Source organism: Ictidomys tridecemlineatus, chromosome 2, assembly GCF_052094955.1.
Source record: "Ictidomys tridecemlineatus isolate mIctTri1 chromosome 2, mIctTri1.hap1, whole genome shotgun sequence".
In the NCBI taxonomy this organism is placed as follows: Eukaryota; Metazoa; Chordata; class Mammalia; order Rodentia; family Sciuridae; genus Ictidomys; species Ictidomys tridecemlineatus.
In genome coordinates, this window is record NC_135478.1 from 72,047,479 (window position 1) to 72,070,970 (window position 23,492).

Consider the following 23,492-nt stretch of genomic DNA (forward strand, 5'->3'; position numbering starts at 1 on the left):
GTGGCATTCTTGGCTGGCAGACACACTGATGTCTGTTTCCTCCAGCATCGTGAAGGGTTTCACCCAGTAATCATTCGGGGGTGCAGTGGACTCCGCCTAAGGCGTGTGTTCAAGGGCTTTGTCAACCCAGTTCTTAACTTCCTTTTCCACATATGTCCTTACCCTTCCTTCACTGCTCACATGCCGCTGTGGGAGACAACAGAACCTCCAGAATTACCCAAAGTGTACTCAAGAGCCACAGCCTGTAAGCACTCCCTCAAACCCTCGCCCAGAAAGATGAGTCAAGTTTTGAGCAGAGGGTTCCGGTGGGTTGTTTTTCTTCGCAAGAGTCCTGGACCCGTTTGTGTGCGCGCGCGACTTCTTGAGTTAGGGAGTCCTTCCTTTGGGTGACGGTGGGCTTGCGAGGATCCCGGGGCATCGAGACACGCCGCATGGACCAGCACCCGGGAGCCGCTTCAAACGAGTGGGGCGTTAACGAAGAGCTGACCTTTGGACAAAAAAAAAAAAACCAGAAGTGGGACGAGTATCCCACGGTCCTAACCGGACGACGCAGGCGCGACACAGGACAAGGCCCGCAGCTTCCGGCGCCAGCCCGCTGGGAAACTTGCAGCACCGCCTCCCCGCTCGCGAGCGCCCTTCGCGCCGGAGGCTCTATGGTACCAACTTCCGCTGAGCGCCACTACTCGCGAGAATTCCGCGACGCAGCAATGGCGGGACCGTGAGTGCCGCTGACGGGACTCAAAAGAGAACCGGCTGGAACGGGTTTGGGCCGAGATCGGGCTACTGGGGTCCCTACGGGCCACTTTTCCCTGGAGGGCGTGGCAGCTGGGGTCGTGAAGCCACTCCGGGGTCCGGACGGCCGCCAGCGACCTAGCTCCCGCCTCTTCCCCAGATGCCGCGCCACTGCTCGGCCGCCGGCTGCTGCACACGGGATACGCGCGAGACGCGCAACCGCGGCATCTCTTTCCACAGGTCGGCGCGCGTGCGTGTTAGTGCGCGACCTCTCGCTTGCGCATGCGTTTTGTTGTCCTCCGCTGGAGTCGCCACGGCGCCTTCGTCCCTCCCCTTCCTCCAGGCCGTGTGAGGCTTGAACCTGTGGGTGGGCGGGCGAAGGGGGCGGGTCATTGGCGCCTGAGTCCGGTCCTGGAAGAAAAACGGGACGCTTACCAGGCTTCGACTTGGTGCTTTCTGTTGCCAGCCAGCGGACTCTGAGCGCGCTGCCTGCTTCGCAAGGGCTCAGTTTCCTGGTCTGTGCCAGAGGTAGCGGGGGTACTTCTTCGACAGGGTCACAGGGAGATCTCCTGGCGGCATGTGCAGGGCCTACTCTTCCTCCCTGGGGAACTTGAACAGCATGAGCCCAGGGGCTCTGGCAGCCTGGTTCTCACGGGTTTGTGGTTCTGCAGACTTCCCAAGAAGGACAATCCGAGGCGTAGCCTGTGGCTGGCCAACTGTCAGCGGCTGGACCCCAGCGGCCAGGGCCTGTGGGACCCTGCCTCTGAGTACATCTACTTCTGCTCCAAACATTTCGAGGAGAACTGCTTTGAGCTGGTGGGAATCAGGTGGGCTTCCTTGCCAGCCAGCATTGGGCAGGGTGTGGGGTGTCAGCATAGTATACAGTGGGGCAGCTGTGTCTTGAAGAGGCAGTCCCTGTGCAGCTGCCGTGAGGACAGCTTGCCAGGTGGACAGGCAGCCATGGTTCCAAACGTGCTGCTTTCCCTTCCCCTTTGTGTACAGTAAAGCGCACTCCCAGTTTCACTTTGCCAGGAACACCAGAGAAAAACAGCTGTTCCAGGGAGTGTTCCTCACCCAGGCCTCCCAGCAAGCCCACAAAAAGAATTTTTTTTGGCTGGTCTGTCCAGCCCTGTTGGTGGAGCTGCTTTACCATCTCAGCTTTAAGAGATTGGTGGGATTCTGCCTAACGTGGCATTTTCTCAAACTTGTTTATTATGTGCCTTCCAGCCTGCCACAACCCCAGTACTGGGGAAGCTGTGTTGGGTGCCAGGGAGAGATGGCCCAAGTGGCAGCACTTGTTCTTCAGCTCATTAGGGCTGCTTTTCCCCCACAGTGGCTATCACAGGCAGAAGGAAGGGGCAGTTCCCACCATATTTGAGTCTTTTTACAAATTGCACTGGATAACCAAGACCAAGGGGCCCAGTTTTCTAAGCGGCCCCTAGAGTTACCTGATTTGAGAATGGAAGAAGTGGTATGTGATGGGTGCAGTAGTTCCTGCCTATAATCACTGCAGTTCATTAGGCTAAGGCAGGAGGAGTCCAAGTTCGAAGCTATTCTCAGCAATTTAACAAGGCTCTAAATTAAAAAATAAAAATGCATTCAGTGTAAAATAGGATATTCTTGAATTGTTGGTGAGAATAAAGTGAGCCCCAAGTATCTTAAGAGAATTTTTTAAAAATGCCTGGGGATGTTGTTCAATGGTTAAATGTGTATGTATATGTGTGTGTTGTGTGTGTGTGTGTGTGTGTGTGTGTGTGTGTGTGTATATATATATATCCAAAACAGTATATTCTGTGGGTCAGAGATTCCCTTCACTTACTCCCATCTCAAGACAGAAAGAGGGCTTTATGTTATCTACCCGGATGTGGTTTTTATTATACTAACTTTCTGATTGGGTTCATGTATTAGGTCAGTGCTGTGAAATGTGGTCTGTTGGTCTCTTTTTCTCTTCTCTCCAGCTGCTTTGAAGGGGTCCGCAGCTCCATTCTCTACCTCCTCCTGCTGATGTCACCTGCTTTCCTGTAAAAAGAAAGCCTCAGAACCTGCCACTTTGCCTTTCACAGGATCTGAAAGCCTCTTCCCAGATTTTCCAGGCTCTCTAGATGCCCAGCCCTTACCAGAACAGTAGCATCCCTCTCTCAAGCCTTAGCCTATCTCCCCTTCAACTTTCTTGCCATACCTCCATCAGAGCCTATGTTCTAAATGACCAGTTGCCAGGTGGGCAATATTCTGTAGAAGGTCCAGTGCCAGCTCCAGGCTTGCAGGCAGAGAAGCAGCACTGCAGCTGACAAACCTGCATCAGAAGCTGGCACAGGCAGATATCTGCCAGACTCTGAAGGAGCATGTGTAGAACTTTGCTGTGCAGATGAGTAGCAGCATGATCTGAAGGAGGATCCACCCATCAAGGCTGAAGTTTCTTCCATCCTTATTTGTCTACCAAGCACAGGATCAGAATTGGACCTATGTGATCCACCAGATACCATATATAAGTAGATTCTAGAGGGCTGTATTGCTATCTGGCTCACTTCAGGGTTCGAACCTTGTTCCCACCAGACAGTGTTGGCAGTCCCCAGAGAGACCCAAAATGATTGACTGTGGGGAGCTGAGATCCTGGTTCCTAATTTTTAAGATTTCTTTTTAGTTGCAGATGGACACAATGCGTTTATTTTAATTTATTCATTGTTGCAAGCAAGCCATGGACTGTGTGAGCTATGAGCATTCTAGCGGATGGGAAGACTGGCCTGGTGTTATATGCTCTTTGGGCTGTGCAACACACAAATGCACTTTCCTCTCTCCATGCCTGTGACTAGCCAGGATGTCAATCTGCTGACCACAAGACATCAGGAAGTTAGACTCAAACCTCTGAAACCTGCCCCTTGCCCTATTTGGAAAGAACATTCCATGGAACTTCCTTCTGTGTGCCCCCCCCCTTTAAAATAAAGAATCTAGGTGCAAGTTCTCTCTTTCCAACAGACCCCTAAGGTCGAGAGCTGTCCCTGAGTCCTGCAGGCAAAATGTATTTCTGTGTGTTGAATGCTTCTTTCACCATAAGTTGCTGGTGTAGCCAGATCTCGTGAACCCAGCTCAGGTCACCAGCCTCGCTAGCTGGTAATAATTTGTTTATGTGGTGCTCAGGATTGAACCCAGTTCTTATACATGCTAGGCAAGCACTCTGCCACAACTCTAGACCCTAACTATCCCTTTCAGTGTTTCAGAGGTGAACAGTTATTAGAGACTCCTGTTTATACAACTCATTGCCCCATAGGGTTCTCTGAAGGACAGAACAGTATCTGTATGGACCACTGCACAGTGCCAAGCAGTCTTTAACTTGGTTCTTGAAACAATCTTGATTGAAGCAAGCCAGCCCCTTTAAGAACATTCATAATATACTAAGGCACAGTAAGCTTCTTTTCACCTGCCTGGCAGGTCAGAAGGCTATCCCCTGCACTGCTTAATATATGGTTGGTCTCCATCAGAAAAAAAAGGGAATGATGATGACTATCACTGACTTGTGGCTGCTCTGCTTGGCTAGTAATGAGGCCTAGCAAGAAAAAAAATTAGATCCTGGAGGTAGATATGCAGATCCTGGCCTCAGTGTCATTTTTCTTCAGCAAATGAGAACTTGAAAGTCTTCACTTTGTGAAGTGGCAAAGAGCAAAATGCATAGGCTGATTCTTAATACCAGCATGGTCTCTCCCTGTTAGTCCCCTTGGCCTTGTAGCACAAGGAGCACTCCTGACTTTCTAGTCATAACAATGTTCTCATACTTGCTTTAATTTAATTTATTCATATCTCGCCTAGAAGTGATACTCAAGGGTCCAGTTACAAGGGTCTCCATAGAGGAGGGTTTACAGATTATTGTTCGTGAGGCTTCCAGGCCTGTCTAAGACAGGGTTGGCAAGGCTGCCCTGGGGGTATGATAAGTCTACAACTGGTGGAAACTTGGCAGGTGACTCTGGCATAGTCATTTATACCTGGCATGTCTTACTGCCCAACCCAGGCTGCCCCTTGTCTTCTCAATTCGAGCCTGCTGCTCCTTCATAGGGACTGTCACTCAGCTAGCCACCTGCTTCAGCTTCTGCCCCACACCTCCTTCACTTCCCTGCTTATCTTGCAAGGATACCCTACCTCCACCTATTTGCAGCCACTTGGGGCCCATGGCAGGACCATGTCTGGGTGGAGCTCAACCAGAGGAGGGAAATGTGTCAGAAAGAGAACAGATGTTTCCCAAGGTACACTCTGGCTTCCTGATAGGACAATGCAGGTCCTGCATTCTGGTTCCTGGAAAAGCACAACTGAGCCTTTTCCATCAGAATGGATTGATACGGGTTCTATTTGCATAATAGGATGATTTTCTTATCTTTCCTCAGTTCCCTGCCCAGGCAAGAGGGTAGCCTTCCCTGGGACCCAAAAGAGATGTGCAGGATTATAAAAACCCTACTGCAGGGCTCTTGGGGAGGGGCCAGCCTGGACACCTCCTATACTTTTTCTCTCTCTTGACTGGGTGACACCAGGTGGTAGGAGGGCATATATAGATAGAAAGGCAAGGCTGGCTGAACCTGTGTCTGGGGGTCAACCAAACCATCAGGCTGCTGCACAGTCTGTGCTGCACTGTGGGAGGGCATAGAGGTTGAGAACCGCAGGTCAGTGATGGAGACAATAACAGTGTGTGTAGGTAGCACTGCTTTGACTTTAATGGAAGCATGTCCATGACAGATTAAATACTTGGGGGCATCTCTGCTGACTTCTGCTTTGCCCCTACACAGAGATGAGTTGGGAATCTGCAGTCCTTCTGGAAGCCACTCCTAGCCCAGCATGACTATGCTGCACTGGGAACTGACCTCGGGTTCTTTACTCCAAAATTAGTCTCCAGAGTCAAGAGCAGACCTCCTGTCACTGGTCTGTATTCCCAAGTCCTGGTGGGCAGAGGTACTCTTTACATGGACTTCTCTTGAGAGTTGTGGGGCAGTGTGCAGGGGAACTCCCTTATGCCACAGTAATTCTGCCAAGGCCCCTTTACCATGTCAGAGGGGCCCTTACAACAGGAAACTACTCTTGAATCCATAAGACCACAGGGGCCAGGCTGAGTGTTCCAAAGCCCATGCCCAACTCTGAAGTTAACCTAGTCTCCCCATTACTGGTTGATGCCCAGGTCCCCTGTCTCCTGTAGTGTCCCAGTCACTTCAATCATGGCCTCCCACCCAGGAAAAGGTAACAGCTTAAAAGGGGATCTATTTCACTATTCCAACCCTGTGGGTCCTTTGTCCACATCAATGAAATGAGGTTTTTGGGGTCCCCTGCACCTGCTGAGCTCCATTTGGAGGCTCTGAGCACCCTGATCCTTGACTCCACAGGAACAGCTCACTGCAGACACAGGAATGGCCAGAGCAATCTTTGCAGTGGGCCAACCAATCTGGCATCATTTTCCATGCTGGTTTGATACCAATGGTGCTCTCAAATGTCAGCACCCAGCTCTGCACACTGCTTGTCAGAGATGTGTGAGGCCAGAGAGTCTATGATGTCCAGCAGCAACTGCTGGCTCAGTGACCGCAGTGTGGGTAACTTGGAGACCTGTACAGATGACCAAAATGCCAAAATGAGACAGAACCAGATTCCTAAAAGGGCCAAGGTGGGTGGCTGAGTTCTTTGGGGCCCAACCTTCTCTGGGCTTGGGCTGACTCTGAGGACCAGACAAGTGGCCAATGGGTATAGTTTGCTTGGCCCAGCCCAGATGCACCCCCCACCTCCATGAAGTACTGATGAGGAGGGCTGAATTCATGAGCTGTGGATCAAGACAGGCCCTGACCTTGGTGAACTGGTGCACAATGATATGGAGGCAGTGCCGCTTCATGTCCAATGCCTGTGTCTTGTCAGCGGCCTCCAGGATCTGCAATGGCAATAACTCTGAGGCACTGTCCCACCTCCCCTACCCTCAGAGGGAGAGGTGGGCTATACCTGCAGCACATTCTGCACAGTCACATTCATCTCCAGGTTCTGCTTGCAGTATGCCTGCAGCCGATTATTGTAGAAGCCATAGTAGTAGGGGGCAGCAAAAAGGTAGCTGGGAGCTGGTTAAGGAGCCACTGACCAAGGGAAGCCCATATGCCCACCCAGCTGCTCTCTCCATTCTCCCCTAGGAATGTGCTTCAGGAGCCTCATACACCAGGGGCTACAGCTTCATCCAGATGCAGATATTGGCTGATTCTCTAAACAGGTCTTATCCAAGATCCAAAGAAAACCACAAATCTTATTCTCTCATGCACATCTGCAGAACTTCTCCATAGCCTCACTAGCCAACAGGCATTCTAGTACCTCATGTTCAAACCCCACTGAAGAAGCTGGAATGTAGCTCAGTGGTCAAGCAGTTAGTTGTCTGGCATACATGAGGCCCTAGGTTAGACACCCAGCACTGCAAAGAATGGGGGAAAAGGTTTTGACACCACTGAAGTGAAGTAAGAGAAATCACTTCCTACCTGCCTACTTGCCTGTTTCAGAGAACAATGGCCAACACCATTCTCCCAGGATACGAACCCTCCCTACCAGCTGCCCACCTGCTCTAGACACCTTGCACCAGGCACTGAGAAATCTTCTAGAATGCAGAGATGGTCCACCCCTATCTGGCCAAGACAGGGCAATAGGACCCCAAAGTAGCCCAAGGGCAGGTACTATGACCCCTCAGTGCTGACCACAGAGTGTCTTGAGTTATGAGGATACAGGGAGTCCTCAGGCGGCATGTTGACTTCTCCATAGTAGATGTAGCGCAGCATGGACTCAAAGGCCTGCCTGCTGGGCACCATCTCCCCAATGGAGATGTTCACCTGCCCATCCTCAGGCATGAAGGACCGGAACATGGCCTCAAAGTAGCTGTGGGGGGAAGGGTGCAAATGCCCATCTCTCAGAAGAAGGAAGCCAACACTTGGGCTCTACCCTGCCCTCTTGTATAGGTCTCTGACCCACCTAGAGCGGGCTGCCAGGATGGCCTTGTGAGCTGGCCGTGGATGCCCATCTAGCAGTAGAGTGATGTCACAGAACTCTGCACCTGCCCCCTCCAGGTATGCTTTCATGTCCTGGATCAGAGATGTGCCTGGAAGGTAGGTGTGGAGGGACCCTGAGCAGGTGGCCCCTCCACACCCCAAGCAGACCCTGGTCAAAGGGGCTATTTTATATTCTACTCTCAGGACCCCACAAGTACTGCCTCTCTGCATGTCAGCCCACATTGCTGCCCTGTACAAAGCTTCCCAAGGCCAGATGAGCCTCCAGTCTCTATTTTTCCCTCTCAGTTCCCCAGGCTAGCTGGACCTCTGCATTCCCAAAGATAGTCCCAAGGCCTGCCACTACCAACATCTGATTTTCCACAACTTGGCCTACTCTGTCCTCCTTTGGGCCTATCACTTGACCTCTGGTGTCTCCAGATATGACCAAGGGTCAGTGGCAAGGGTCAGCATGGGCTCCAAGGAACATTGGGAGAAAGAAGGAGCCTGTAACATCTCTTTCAGAGTGAGAGGAGACAAGAAAGCACTGGGAGTATATGAGGCTGTTCTCAACCATCACTGTGTCTAAAACAAATGTTCAGTGGCTGATCACTGACCCTGAACCATCAGACCTGATGGTCCAGGCAGAAAGAAGTACCCATGTTCAACCCAGAAATGGGCTTAGGGAATCCAGGCTCACTGATGCATAGCCTGCTATGGAAAGCCCTGGGGGAACTGGGGAGATTCTATGAGGGAGCCTGCTTTCCCCTGTCCATCCCTGCCCCTGTGCCCAGCAGCACATGGCCACAGACCCACCCTGTGTCCCAAGAGCTTAGCAAGTGCCCTCCATGGCTCTTAAGTGTTCTACCCAACACTATCCATCACTCCCCACAGTGCAGGATAATAAGGGCTCCCTACCAATGTCCATGGGCTGGTCTGAGGAGGTGCGAGGGGGTGGCTGTTGCTTCCGCCTTACAATCTCCACTATCAGTGGGGATGAGAGGCGCTCAAATTCCTTCATCATGATCACCTGGTTGAAGTGGGACTCCTTCACCACGAAGTTCAGGCAGTGTTCCTGGGACAGACAGGCCCGGGCAGGCAAGTGGGGTCAGCCCAAGGCCCCAAGCTGGGCAAGGGGCTTGCTGCAGGGAGCAGAGTTGGGACCCAGCCTGAGCATGCATGCCCCACCCCATCCAGCAGAGCCCCAGGCTGGCAGATGATCCCAGCAGTAGCACTAACCCCTGCCCGCACCTTGAGCTGTCCCAGCTGCAGTTTCGCAGCGCTCTCACACACAACCAGTACATTCTGCAGGTCCACAGAGGCCTCAATGTATTGCCGACACAACTGTTCCAGGCGGCACAACTGGAAGCTTAGCGCCAACTTGTACACATCCATGATGAGCAGCACATCCTCCACATGGCCTGCACCCAAAAGTCCTTGAGCCTCAGGGATCCCAGGAAGGGAAGCCTAGGGACACAGCCCAGGGCTCCCTCACAGATGAATTTGGGTCAGGACTGCTGAGTGTCAGCTGGGTTCCATGCTGGCTGCTGTGATCACACGTAATCAACAGTGACCACAGCCTCTGAGCCTCAGAGGGTCTGTCTATAAGGCCCTCTGACTAGCACACCCACCTTCTAGCTCTGCTGTCATCCCCTGCCCTGTTACTGTACCACCCACACACCACGCAGACCTTTCCTTGGGTACTTGATCTTGTCGGTGTACAGAAACAGCATGAGCACCTCAAAGGGTCGGGCCTCAGCCTCTCGAATGGCCACACGCAGCAGGGGCAGCCTTGTTCCACTAGGAACCTCCCTGGGAGCAGGGGCTGCCTCCTCCTCCAGCTTCTGAGGGGAAAAGAAAGAGCTCAAGGGAACCCCAGTGAACAATGGACACAGCTACCCAATTCAGCAGTAGAGGGAAATCTTACCTGAGCCAATCGCTCACGTGCCTGCATGATCTTCCTGCGGAGCCAGCGGCTCCTTGCCGTGACAATGGCCACATGGCCTTGCACACACTCTTCCTTCTACATAAAGAATGACATATGAAGGGTATAGGAGCCTCATTCCAAGGGACAAAGGCCAGCTGGCTAGGGAAGTCACCACTATGTGGTCAGCTGGGCCTCAGAGAGAAGTTCCCACTCAGCAAATGGGGCTGGGCTTAAGGAAGGGCACCCACCTCACCCAGCACGAACTCCACATCACAGAACTGGCGGCTCTCCCACAGCCGCCCATAGTCTTCATGCAGCGTGCACTTAGGATAACAGGAGAACTGCAGAAGAAGACCCCAGTGCTGCCATGCAGGCCAACCCTGAGGCTCCTGTCCAGCCTATGCTATCCCACAGAGGGCAGACAGGCCTGGCTGAGGAAAGGGAGGAGTTATCTCTCTACCCACAGGCATGCCTTGCTCTGGGCCTCAGTGCCTACAACTGCCCACTGGTTCCACACCAGCAGGGTACTCTCACTGCCATTCCTTGCCTTAAGCTAGTTCCCCAGACTTTGGCAGGGTTGTGGCATCTCCACTGCCTGGACCTAAGCACTCATGCTGGCTCCACCAGTATACCTCTGTCTTCCACTGTCCCATGGACTCCTGCTTGGACCACATGTTCTTCCAAGTGGGAAGAAGCTGCCATGGAAAGTAGTGTCAATCCAGAGTCTACCCTCTTCTAAGCTATGGGTGTCCTGGAGGTCCCAGTGCTCAGTCTAGCCAGGCTGCGTCTATGCTTATTCCCTCACATTTCCCTACCCTGCTCTGAAGCTGGGGGTCTGCCTTGTCCATTCTGCACTGAAGGTCAGTGACCTACTCCTAGTGTCACCTCAGCCTTCCCTCAACCTAGAGCCATCACCCCCCATCACTGGCCTTAAAGAGGCTTCCATCCCATCAGGCTCAGTAATCAACAGGCACCCTTGGACAAGCCCTGCCCCTACCTACTGGGCTTCAGTGTTCTATCACTGGGGCTTGTCCATCCCAGTAGGCCCTACAAGTTCATGAGCCACATACCTGGAACCTGTACATCTCCCCACTCCGGATGTTGTTGTCCACGGTGCCCCCAAAGATGTACATGGCATCAGAAATGACAGCAGCTGCATGGAAGAGCCTCCCGCTGGGCAGCTAAGGAGGGTGACAAGTGGGCAGAGGGGAAGGGATGGGGCATGGTTTCCAGCACTGGGGTTGGTGGTGGCTAAGCCATGGGCAAGGATATGACTGTGAAGGGGAGGCCAAACAGCCCAGTCTCTGAGGTTAAAAATTTCCTGAGTGCAACTGCAGACAACAGTGGAAGCCAGGGCCATGTAGACGACTGGGGTAGAATGGGATATGAGACCCTCAGGATGAACAGACCCCAGAGGGCAAAGTCTGGAGCCCCCAGGGACATTGGTCCAGCCAACAGGGCATGGGCTCCTGGCCCTGTGCCTCCTTTGCTGAGTGACTCTGAACAGTTTTCAGAGCTTCCTTCTCCCTATCTGTGACAGGTTCATCGTAGTATCTGCTTCAAGGAGTGATGGAGCCTTAACAAGTGCCTCTGCCCCTTACCTCTGAGGCTGGCTGGCTGGGCTGCTTAGGTAAGGTAGTACCAAAATCCAAGCCAAACACATCCCGGGACTTCTTGAAGCTACCCCGCTCCTCAGAGGTCAGGGTGGGTGCTTCCTCGGAAGTGGAAGCTCGTTCCGGCACCTCAGCCCCACCAACCTGGTGGGGAGAAAAGTGGGCATGTGACCAGTCAGCAAGGGCTGGGTAGGCTGTCATCCCTGCCAGAGCATGCTGTGGGTTTAGAAGGAGGGAAAAAGAACAGGATGAGGGCTGTGAAGGTGAGCCCAGGCAGCAATGAAAGCAGGTTTCCCCATAATGTTTGTAGGACAGCAGCACAGTGCAGACAGGATGGAACATGGAATATTAAAAACCCGAAGACTGCAGAAGGAGCTAGAGCCAGAGGGGCAGGCATTCAGGGCTGAGGGCCCAGGGTGTCCTGGCCTTGCTCCTCTTGACTTTCTGGAACCCTGAGAGCCCCCTGAGGCTGTGAGAGCTATTGGCATCCAGCCAGTGGGTCAGGACCCCCTGGAACCCCTACTCCATACTTGGTAGTGCTCACCTCACTGTCAGAGCTGGGCTGGACAACCTCCCAGGTCTGGAAGTCCACATCGTAGCAATGCAGTTCGTTGGGAAGAGTGTTGTCAGCTGCACCCCCAAACACATACAGGTGGCGGTCAAAGGCCACCATGGTGTGTCCATAGCGCCGCTGTGGGGGCGGCGGGGAGCCCCGGAGCAGGTGTTCAGTGGGGATACGTGTCCACCTGGAGCACACAACAGTAAACTAGTGCTGGGGTAGGAATTCTGTTCCTTACCAAAGCCTCCCCACAACAAGTTCCCCTGTGAAGTCCCCCTGCAACTCCTGTGGTGACCATCTCAGGATCCCAAAGGAGGGCCTGGTTATGGGTCCCCAGAATTCCATGCCCTGTTTAGCTCTGGCACCACCAGCCTTGTCCAACTTCATGGGATCCTGCACAAGCCCCCGCTCCTCTGACATGAAGCAGGAAGCAGTGATGGTATGGGAAACTGACCTCTGGGCAGTTTGCTCTCTGGGGAATGGAGTTGTGCCGTTGTGGGTTGCTGAGCAGACTGCCAAGTCCCCACTCTGGATCCCACATGCTAATGCTGCTCCTACAGTATCTCCAGCAAATTGTCTATTTTGCTAAGTAAGTTGAAGAACCAAAATAGATCCTGGCTAATAGATCCATGTGGCTGTATGCTGCCAACCCCTGCCTATCACCCAAAGAGGTTTCTCTCCACCAGGGATACCAGCCCTTCCTCCTACCTATCCCTAATCTAAAGGGCAATTCCTGAGTCACCTCCAAAGCCCATGTTCCCTCTTTTCCATTCACTCCCAGTGACAGAGGACACAGCCCCATCACAGGGGAAAAGTCAACTGGCAGCCAAGGACAGTGTAGGACAGAAGTTCTCAGGGCCTGGGCACCCCTCCCATCTTCTGCCATCACAGGACAGCTGTACCAGTCCCATTTGTTATTGGTAGGACTGATCAAGCCACTCACAGGGCAGGAGTTGTCCTCCAGAGGGAGGCTCAGCCAGGGTTCCTGGTCCAGACCCTATTTTGCTGAGCTGCAGCCATACCTGAGGGGCCTGGTAGGTGTGCCACACATCCCTGCTCCAGACTATATATTCCTGCTATATGTGAGAGCTTGGAAAGATGGGCTACCATGGCTATCAGAAACAGGCTAGGACATTAACTATGCCTCCTCCCCAAGCAGAGTGCTTACGTCTTATCCTTGAATTCAAATTGGAAGAGGTTGTTAGTTATCTTGGCTCCACTCTGTCCTGAGAATACAAACATCTTGTCCCGGCACACAGCCACAGGGAAGTTGCAGCAAGATGGTGGGATCTCACCACTCTGGGCCACCTGGGATGGGGGTGCAACTCAGTCCAAGGCTCTCACAGGACCTCAGCTCACATATCTATGTACTTATAGGGTGGGACCTTCATTCTTGAAGCTTTGTGAATGAGGGTTCTTAGACCAGTTTTTGCTGAACAGCTTATAACCCATCTCATCCACATACATGAGTATGGTTTTGACCAGTTGGGGTTAAAACCATGAGGGTAAAATCATTAGAGGTTAAAAGTCATACATTTCTACAAGGAAAGGAATGTCCTAGGGGAAACTCCAGTAATTAGGACACCAGAGAGCAAGCTGTCCTCACTATGTTCAAATAAGTGTAGATTAGACCAGACTCATATATATCATCACAACACACAGTACTCTACCCATCCTGTCATACCCCCTGCCTTTTTCAGTGCTGGGGACTGTATCCAAGGCCTTGCACATGCTACACAAGCACTCTACCACTAAGCCACATCCTCAGCCCGAAGACTTAAAAGTCTTCAGTCACTGTGCAATTGGTGCTAGAATTGGTCCTGAGGTTCCTGCCAGGTCATGAAGGACAGTGAAGCTGGGCTTTGCCAAAGGCAAGAAAGCAGCCTCTGTTGCCACCCTACCTTGGCTTCTTGCACCCCCCAGCAGCCCTTGTCTTTATCCCAGCAGCTCTCTGGGCACCTCACCTCCTCCCAGCACGTGAGTTCCCGATCCTGGAGGCCAATTGTCCACATGTCATTCAACCTGCATTAGAACAGTGGGATCAGATTCCTTTGGATCTGGCTGTTAGGGTAGACCAGGCCCTGGCCAGGGCAAATGAATGCAGGGAAAAACAACCTGCCATGTAAGTAGGGGATACCTGTGAAGCTTTGACATGGGAGCTGGGTGTGGGAGCAGGAACTGCACCAAATCCTTGCCATTCCAGGTCCCCTACCCAGAGTGGAACAAGTAACCTCATATACAACATCTGGCACAGTGGAACAGGGCCACAGCTTCATCAGCTATTCTCTCCCACAGCAAGGAGAAGACTGTAGATACCACAAAAATCACCACTACCACTGTATCACTAGGAATTTTTACAATGCTAAAGTTTGGAATGAGCACATACTACTTTTGTAATCAGAAAAATATAGCAAAACTAATTTACTAAATTTAGAAGGAAAATGCCTGTGATATAGGCAGGAACCTAAGGCTGGGTCTATGCCCTGACACTGCCCACCCACCCATGTATTGAGCCCCTCAGGGTCCCTCTTCCTTGTGGTACCCAAATAACCTCATCTGATTAATCAAGGGGCCACAGGATTAGCGGCAGGTCCCACTCAGCAGTCTCACCTCCATTTACCCAAATTCCTCTCCTCCAACCATGCCCCCTCCTGGGAATCCCCCAGAGTAGCACTCAAAATCCACCTGGCTGACCTTTCCTAGACTGAGCTCTCAAATTCCAGGAAAGCTCACTGTGTACCTACGTACATTCAGAGATGGGGTACACAGGCCAGGCCACTGCCTACCTGGCATTGCCATCATAGCCAGCGAAGATCCACAGCTTGTCACTGTACACCGTGGCCCCATGAGCTGACCTGGCAACTGGCAACCTAAAGTGAAAAGGGAGTGAAGAAGGAAGCCATCCAGTAAAGGACAGAGCTTACAGTCCCACATAGTGGGATACAAACCACAGCTGGACTGCTAAGGTCACATATTCCTGACAATGGGGCTCTGAGGGCCACTTCTGGGGCACTGGGAAGGAGCAACAGAACCAGAAGGTAGGTTTGTGAGGCCTGGATGATAGCTAGATACAAAAACTAGATATAAGGCTGGGGATATGGCTCAGTGATACAGCACTTGTCTAGGATGCATGAAACTCTGGGTTTAATACTCAACACCTCAAAAACAAAAATGAAACTCAGATGTTCACAGAGGCAGAGTATTATCTTTCAGCTTCCACAAAATACCAAAGGGGGTACTCACAAAGCAACACATCAGGTTTCTTCTAAAAGAAGGGCATCCAGAACTGAATATGGATACCTGGGGTAAGTGACCACTCCTGACTATCTGACTACTTCATGCCCTCAGGCCTCTCTCAACCTTGGGCTTCCTGTCTGAAACATAAGAGAAAGTCAAGTTCAGGCCTGCTGCCATCCAGGCCCCTCCTGGTCCCACAGTCTCTCACCGTCCTTCAATTTTCCACTCTGTCCACTGGCCAGTTGCAAACTTATATTCAAAGAGGTCATTTTTATTCTTCAAGTTAGAATTGGAATAAATGTCTCCAGTGTAGCCCCCTGGTAAAGAGAGAGCAAAAGTAACACACTCATGGCATATCTTCAAACTCCAGGAGCTGGGACAGAATCTGGCCCCACTTGAAGTGAACCAACTGGAAATCTACCTATAAATTACCGGGGCACCAACTATCTGCCTGCCTTGGTATTGGGCTCTAGAGATACAGAGATAAACAGGACACTGTTTCCTGCTCCAGCCCTCACAGAGGCAGATGACCCAACCCCATGGGCTCAGGACAGTTAGGGAAAGGGGTCCTCTGCCCAGTACAGGAGTTCAAAGCAATTCAGTGGACAAAGCTGAGGAGTGAACAGAAAGTATCTGCTAGGATATCTAGGATATGAGAAGACCCCATCTTAGGAGAAGGCTGGCAGGAGGACAGGGCAGCTGTAGGCCCAGCAGGGAGTAGAAGGCTACTTACCAAAAACAAACATGCTGCTCCCATAGACAACAGCTGAGTGGTGGTATCGAGGGGCTGGTGGGGTGCCAGTGGTAAAGGCCCTATAGTAGATACAAGGATGGTATCACCAAGATCAGCCAGATAGTCCATGTCCCCACAGGGTGGCAACCCTCACACTTCAATTTTTTAAATGTCTCTTACTGCCTAGGCTGGCCTTGAGCTTGTGAGCTCAAGAGATCTTCCTGCCTCAGACTTCTGAGTGCTAGGACTACAGGATAGGCCATGGCACCTAGTTTCCTTTTAATTTTGCATTTCAAAGGTGATTACTTGCTGAGTGTGGGGATATAAGCCTGTAATTCCAGAGGAACACAAGTTCGTGGCCACCCTGGGCAATTTAGCAAGACCCTACCTCAAAATTTCAAAAAAGAATTAAGAGTGTAGATTAGGAATAAAGTGCCTCTGGCTTCTATCCCCAACCCCCAATACTGTTAAAAAAAAATAGTGGCACATCTGATAGAAACTTTATTTTTTATTATTTATTTACTCAGTACCAGGGAATAAACCCTTGTACTAAGTAAATAGTACCACATCCCCAGCCATTTTTATTTTTTATTTTGAGATAGGGTCTTACTAAGTTGCTTAGGGCCTTGCTAAATTGCTGGCTTTGAACTTGCAATCCTCCTGCCTCAGGCTCCCAAGCCACTAGGATTAGCCATCCCACCTGGCTCATAAAAATTAAAAAAAAAAAAAAAAAAAAAAAAAAAAGCAATGGGCACCAAATCTCTTGCATAATTCCATTGTCAGAAAATCACTGTCAATAGCTAGGAGTCCTCCCTCCATAACTCTGAACCATGTCTGTGAAAAAAAAAATTTTTTTTTTTAGTTATACATGGACACAATTTATTTATTTATTTATTTATTCATTTTTATGTGGTGCTGAGGATCAAACCCAGTGTTTCATATGTGCGAGGCAGGTGCTCTACCACTGAGCTACAGCTCCAGCCCCAAAGAATTTTTAAAAAATATTTTAATTAGTTATAGATGGACACAATGCCCTTATTTTATTTATTTTTTATGTGGTGCTGAGAATCAAACTTAGTGCCTCACACATGTTAGGGAAGTGCTCTACCACTGAGCCACAACTCCAGCCCCCCAAAGAATTTTTTAATAAAATCAATGAGATGGATATTTTGTAACTTGCATTTTCAACTAGACAGTAAAACATCACTAGTGACCCCATGCCACACTAGGACTGACTAGGGCCATTCTCAGCAGCTCTAAGTATTCTGCAGCATGGGGTCACTAAATTTTATTTACTGAACTAAAAACCCATTTGCACTGATTATTTGGTGCTGCTCATTTTCTGGGAAAAGTTTGACAAAGAATTATAAAGTCTTCAGAGTGATTTCCCTCCCAGTAGTGGGGTATTAATGCCAGGGCCTTGCACATGCTAACCAAACACTTTACCATTCAGTTACATGCCCAGTCTTTTTTAAATTTTATTTTGAGATAGGGTCTCAGTAAGTTATACAGGCTGTCCTTGAACTTGGAATCATGTGTCTTGGCTTTCTGGGTAGCTAGGATTACAGATGTATGCCACTACAGCTAGCCTTAAGAGTGATTTTTCCTTTTCTTTTCTTTTTTTTTTTTTTTTTTTTTTTTTGGTGCTCTACCTATGAGCTACATCCCCAGTCATTTCTATTTTATTATTATTATTTACCAGGGGCTCTTAACCACTAAGCCACACCCCAGCCTCTTTTTTATATTTCATTTAGAGACAAGGACTCACCAAGTTGCTTAGGTTCTCACTAAATTGCGGGGGCTGGCTTTGAACTCATGATTCTCCTGCTTCAGCCTACTGAGTCACTGGGATTACAGGCATATACCATGGCACCTGGCTTTATTTTTGAAACACAGTCTCAATAAGTTGCTGAGGTTGGTCTCCTGCCTGAGTTTCACAAGTTGTTGGGATGGATTACAGCAGTGTAGCACCACACCTGGCTCTTTAATGACTTTAAAAATTAAAATCAATCAGTTAACAGCTGTATCATAAAGAGAGAAAAAACATATCTACTTCTACAGTTATTCCAAGTGCTATCAAAGCTCCTGGGGATATGGTAGGTGATGCCAAGTGGTGCAGCCCTGTGTGGCTAAGGGTTCTGGCATCTTTTGAGCACTGACATCCTCCTCTGGCAAAAAGGACAATAAGACCCCACCCCAAAGGGCTGCTTGGGACCAAGGGAATGGCCCACAGAATAGAGTGTGGTGCCACAATGGGCTCCATGGGTTTGTGTTGAGAAAATGGTAGAGCTCAGAAAGCCCAGTATCTCCTGATTCTAGGAGATACTTCATATTTCCCCCTCAGCTGTGAGCTGCTCCCAGGCAGGGGCTGGACTACTTCGGATGGGCACAAATATGCAGTGTTCAGAAAGGGCATGTCTCTCTCACTGGAGGCCACACAGCTGAGACAGATGTCTGTGTGGAAGGGGTTGGTAAGGGTGTACATGCTGAGATAGGGTCTCAATAAGTTATACAGGCTGTCCTTGAACTTGGAATCATATGTCTTGGCTTTCTGGGTAGCTAGACCCTAACCCTACTGCCAGTGTGGGGTCTCCTGGCAGAAGATGGGCCCCATGGAGCAGGGAAGGGAGAAAATAAAAAAATAAATAAATAAAATAAAGTTGCTGCTAGCCGTTGGGTGGCTTCCTGCACCAACACAGAGTCAATCCTGAGAGGACTCATTAACTGATACCCTCCCCTGCCTCAAGTCAGATCTCACAGGAATCCCTGGCCCAGGAGAAGTTCTGGTAACTGAGGGGCTCTCCTGCAGCAGAATTTGGGGACTCACAAACAGATCAAATAGACCCCTTAGTTTCAATCACAGAATAATCAATCACTGTGGTAGTTAGAACAGAAACCCAAGAAATGCAGGAAAATACTCAGAGATTCTGGTTGTGGCATCCCAAAGGCCCAGGGGCTCTGGTTCTTTCCTCCTTGATCCTTCCTCTGATTCTCCAGGATCAGCTGATTCTGCCAGCAACCAGTCCCAGCACAGCACAGAAGGAAAGACAGAGTCTTAGAGCATGGAAGGCTGCCCACCTGCACCAGGAGCAGTCCTTCACATCGAAACGCAGGAGGTCATTGAGCATCGTCTTCCTAAAAGGCAGCCAGAGAGAGGGTGGCATTAGCCAGGTGTGTTTTGTGGGGCATTGCCCTACCAGGACTCTAGAGATGGGTATTGCATGTAGACCTTGCAAGGGATAACAGAAAGGGCCATTTTGGGGTGGCTCACTTACCTCTGGACCTGGCCAGGGTAAGACAACCAACTGATGCCTGAGGGACAAGAGTGAAGACTACCAAGAAGGCTTCCCAGTTGATATGGGAACCAGGGTTGCCACACAGGCAAGGTTAACCCACATGGAGTCAGAACCAAAGCATGATCCCAGCCACTAGGAGCCTACTCAGGGGCTGCCATGAGGATGTAAAATAGTCCAAAGGCCAGACTCATTCACCCCAGCTTCAAGAATCCCCACTCACTTGCCTTAACCCCCTTCCCTCAGATGCTGCACTACCACAATGAGATGCTTCTCTGCCTCTCTCTGATCTTTCTAACATCTCTTATTAATTGCAAAACCAATATAACAATTACATTAAATATACAATAAAATGGGAAACAAATTCACTGGCCATTGTACCATCTTACAGTGCTGCAAAGCAACAGGAGTCCAGCACCAGCTTTAGGTGGGGCTTATGCCAGGTGCCCCCTGCGGACTCATTCCATCTATACTAGGTGGGTGCCCTCCAAACTCCATTTTAAAGAAGAACAAACAGCCTGGGAGATAAAAGGTTGAGCCTGGGGGCTGGGGTTATGGCTCAGTGGAAAAGCGCTGGGTTCGATCCTCAGCACTTCATAAAAATAAATAAAATAAAGGCATTGTGCCAACTACAACTAAAAAAAAATTTAAAAAAAAAAAAAGGTTGTGTCTAAGGCCATACAGCCAGGAATTCAGGAGCTAACAAGTTAATGTTATAGCTAATTCCTCCCCATCCTCCTTTTTTCCCCACCCCATCCCCAATCCTGCCCCAGGAAGAGGCCATCTTTCTTTGATCTCATTGATCTAACAGTCTACTGACAGGCTACAGAGTTGCAACCTAAGGAAGATAAATTTCCTGTTTCCTTCTCTTTTTTTTTTTTTTAATTTTTATTTTGAAACAACATTTTGTTAAATTGCTGAGGCTGGCCTCAAACTTTCAATCCTCTCATTTCAGCTTCCAGAGTCATCACTACGATTATAGGCATGCACCATCATGCTTTGTATATCACAACACCTTGTAACCTGTTTCTTAGTGTCTCCTTTGTTGAACAAAAATATGGGAGAAAAAAAAAAAAAAGAATAAACTGGGCTGGGGATATAGTAAGTTGGTAGAGTGCTTGCCTTGCATGCACAAGGCCCTGGGTTCAACCCCCAGCAGCACAAAAAAAAAAAAAATTATGGGAAGCTAGAAATCAAACCAAAATAGAAGGTATTCATGCCAAATGCTTCATAAACTGGAACTTTAAAGAAGCAGAGAGATCCCAATACAGATCAGTTTTTCCTAAAAACAATCAATTCCAGTCTACCTCCTTTAGTGTAATAAGGAAATCCCCTCTGCTTTAACCCTTATAAAAACCATAACCTGAAGTAACCTAATGTTAACCAATCAGCTTTTTGTTCGGTTTCCTTGTTCCCACCTTAAAAGACCCATTGGGTTGCTCTTGTCTAGTGAGAACTCTCATTCTAATCTGTAGAATGGAGGCTGCCTCAATTCATGAATCAAAAATAAAAGCCAAAGAGCTCTATAATTAAATAGTTGTAATTTTATATTATTTAAATTTTTTTTTTTTAGTTGTTGATGAACCATTACTTATATATATTCGGTGCTGAGAATTGAACCCAGTGCCTCATACATGCTAGGCAAGAACTCTACCGCTGAGCCACAATCCCAGCCCTGTGGTGATTTTATCTTTTGACACATCATAGCAAAGACTATTCTACTTATTGCTCCATAGTTATTACACAACTACCTGCTACAGAATACTCCTGAGGACAGAGGTTCCCCATTTCCCACCTACTACCCTGTGCTTGACATCAAGGCCTTTTTTGGTTTGGAAGATTCTTGTTAAGGCTCCAATAACTATCTCTGAGTAGATGCCACTTTCTTATTTCATCCCACTTTTTGACATTTATTGAGTTATCTAGGTGCTAAGATACTGGGATGAAAGGAACACAGGCCTTGACATAGCAGAGGACACAGATTATATCCAACATCTGTGTGCTTCAGGGACAAATGGAGGTGGCAAAAGGTAAAGGAAGTGAAGAAAGGCCTTACTCAAAGGGAGGATCAGAAGAGAGGCAGGAAGTGTGAAAAGGAGGGAATGGCCAATGTAAAGACCTATTGTAGGAGCATACTGGGAACAATCTAAAGGTAGCAAGGCAGCCAGCATGGCCCTGTGCAGCAAAGGAATAGGCAGAGGAACAGTGGGAGGCACAAGTGTATAGGTATCACAGACTGTCATGAGAACTTGGGCTTCTATTCAGAGAGGTAGAGAGATGTCACAAGGTTATGAGGTGAGGAGGAATATACTTTGACTTGTATTTGTAAATAGATCCCCCTGACTGCCCTTGGGAAAAGAGACTAGCAGAAACAGGTTGGATACCAGGGGATCATGGCCAAGGAGGCCCTTCTGTCTAGTGTGCAGGTCATGATATGATTGCAAATTACCCCTCCAACCTCAGGTCAGCGCCCCCAAGGAGTCCTACAGGACTAAGGCTGCAATGCCCTTTCTGGCTTTTTTTTTTTTTTCTTTTTTCCAGGGCTGAGGACCGAACCCAGGGCCTTGCACATGCTAGACAAGCGCTCTGCCACTGAGTAAATCCCCAACCCCAACAATGCCCTTTCTGGGCTTCAGGCCAGGTTCTGAGGCTGAGAGGCAGAACTAGGACTCATGAGCAGGATGGATAATGTATAGACACTCTACCCTCAGCACAGAGAAACTAACTACAATTTAACTGGTGGCAGTTCATGTGAATGGAGATGTGCCCACCAACTGAACATTAGATCATTATCAAGTTATTTGCTAGGAGTCTATGCAATACAGGAAAACATTCACAAAAAAGTGGAAGATGTACAAAATAAATAAAACTGCTCCATACTTTTTGGCTGCAGAGTAAGCATGTGGATAAAGCCCAGAGGGAAGTCTGGGGAAAGAAAAAAGTGACTGGCAAGGCTGGCAGCAAGGGTACATATGTGTTTTTCAAAGCAACATCTAGGGCTGGGGTTGTGACTCAGTGGTAGAGTGCTTGCCTAGCATGCTGAGAATCAACCTAGTGTGGGGAACTGGGTTTGATTCTCAGCACTGCATATAAATAAATAAAATAAAGGTCCATCAACAACTAAAAATATATATATTTAAAAAAAAGCTACATCTGGGGCTGTGGTGTGGCTCCGCAGCTGAGTGCTCCCCTCGCATGAGTGAAACGCTGGGTTGATCCTCAGCACCACATAAAAATAAATAAATAAAATAAAAGTAGGAAAAAAAAAAAAAGCTACATCTACTCACTCAAAACAAGAGGGACTGAGCATGTGCTACCCACCAAATGCTGTGAGGAGGACTTGAGGGCAGGATCTCATTTAATTCTCACTACAATCTGCAACGTAAATGCAGGTAACCCCAAAGAGGGTAAACCAAAGCTTACAGTACTTAGCTAATGTCTGGAAAGATAGCAGTGGAGCTCCACAGGTCCAATCTGAGACCACACTCTTCTCCCTACCTGGTCCAAACACCTGATACTTAGACTCACCCGTTGTCACCACCAAATACATAGATGGCATCTTTATAGGCCACCACTGTGTGCTTGCTGCGCCTAGAAAGAAAAAAGAGGTGGATGGTGGTAAAGCCAGGACACTAGTGGGTGGCACCCAAGGAATGGGACTACATGTGGTACTGCCACAGAAGTTAGAAAATCTCTCTCAACTGCCAAGAACTACAGAGACCTACATTCCACCACAACCCCAAAGGACCCTGTACATGGGGATGCTCGACACCATCAGAGGATTTTCTAGACTTCTCACCCCACCACAAAGTTAGTGGGACCCCTACTATAGAGAAATAAGAGTCATCCAACTCTGGATTTACCTAGAAAGACCTTTCTCTGCCCTGGACACCACCCGACCCACTATCAGATTCTACTCCAGGACTTGACGCCCGAGCCTCGCCCCGAGGCCCCATCCTGGGACCTCCTCACTCCTAGTGCTTTCAGAATCCCGCCGTACCGGGCACCCACGAACTCGTCGCAGGGCGGGAGGCGCCGCCACCGATGAACTGTTTCGAAGGGCCCGAAGTTGAGCGTCAGGTATTCGACACTGTCTGAGCAGCTGTGGTCAAAGTCGACACTCGGAGCTACCTTGGAGCGCGCCCCACCTGCCAAGGCCCCGGCCCCGATCGGGCCCCCGGAGCCACCCGGCCCAGACATCCCGGGTGCACGCCGGATTGGCCACCCTGTCTGCAGGTCTTGCGGCCACCGCCCCGGTCCGCCAGAAGGGACCACATTTCCCAGCGAGCCCTGCGCCAACGGCGCCGCACTTCCGGCTAGCGTCACGATTAAGGCAACCCACACTTCCCGACGAGTCTAGCACTCCTCATGACAGCTGGGGTAAGTGTGGAATCTGGTGGCCGACCTTGCCGGGAGCGTGTAACACT

General features: G+C 49.7%; 2 protein-coding genes across 7 annotated transcripts; one reads left to right on the forward strand and one right to left on the reverse strand.

Annotated features, from left to right (window-relative positions):
- The first annotated feature begins 656 nt into the window (after nt 1-656).
- LOC101972135 (THAP domain-containing protein 7) lies at nt 657-3,751 on the forward strand. 2 transcript variants are annotated; one of them, XM_013362480.4, is made up of 3 exons: nt 657-972; nt 1,404-1,559; nt 2,066-2,388. In XM_013362480.4, exons 1-3 carry the CDS (start codon nt 893-895, stop codon nt 2,172-2,174), a joined length of 345 nt encoding a protein of 114 aa, XP_013217934.1. In that variant the 5' UTR covers nt 657-892; the 3' UTR covers nt 2,175-2,388. The 2 variants fall into 2 exon arrangements, with proteins under 2 accessions (XP_013217934.1, XP_013217935.1); XM_013362481.4 differs by lacking the exon at nt 2,066-2,388 and adding an exon at nt 2,691-3,751 and having other exon boundaries at nt 662-972.
- A 1,651-nt stretch (nt 3,752-5,402) lies between these two features.
- On the reverse strand, nt 5,403-23,464 carry Lztr1 (leucine zipper like post translational regulator 1). Of its 5 annotated transcripts, none has more exons than XM_078038810.1 (21): nt 23,066-23,464; nt 22,594-22,656; nt 18,851-18,907; nt 15,773-15,852; nt 15,248-15,356; nt 14,589-14,672; nt 13,767-13,824; nt 12,971-13,110; nt 11,788-11,989; nt 11,232-11,387; nt 10,701-10,811; nt 9,879-9,971; nt 9,631-9,726; nt 9,394-9,544; nt 8,943-9,124; nt 8,622-8,778; nt 7,690-7,855; nt 7,447-7,596; nt 6,688-6,793; nt 6,539-6,619; nt 5,403-6,303 (listed from the first exon to the last, which is right to left on the reverse strand). In XM_078038810.1, exons 1-21 carry the CDS (start codon nt 23,263-23,265, stop codon nt 6,187-6,189), a joined length of 2,559 nt encoding a protein of 852 aa, XP_077894936.1. In that variant the 5' UTR covers nt 23,266-23,464; the 3' UTR covers nt 5,403-6,186. The 5 variants fall into 5 exon arrangements, with proteins under 5 accessions (XP_077894936.1, XP_077894935.1, XP_077894937.1 ...); XM_078038809.1 differs by having other exon boundaries at nt 9,394-9,547; nt 23,066-23,463; XM_078038811.1 differs by having other exon boundaries at nt 8,955-9,124; nt 9,394-9,547; nt 23,066-23,462.
- Nucleotides 23,465-23,492: the final 28 nt, after the last annotated feature.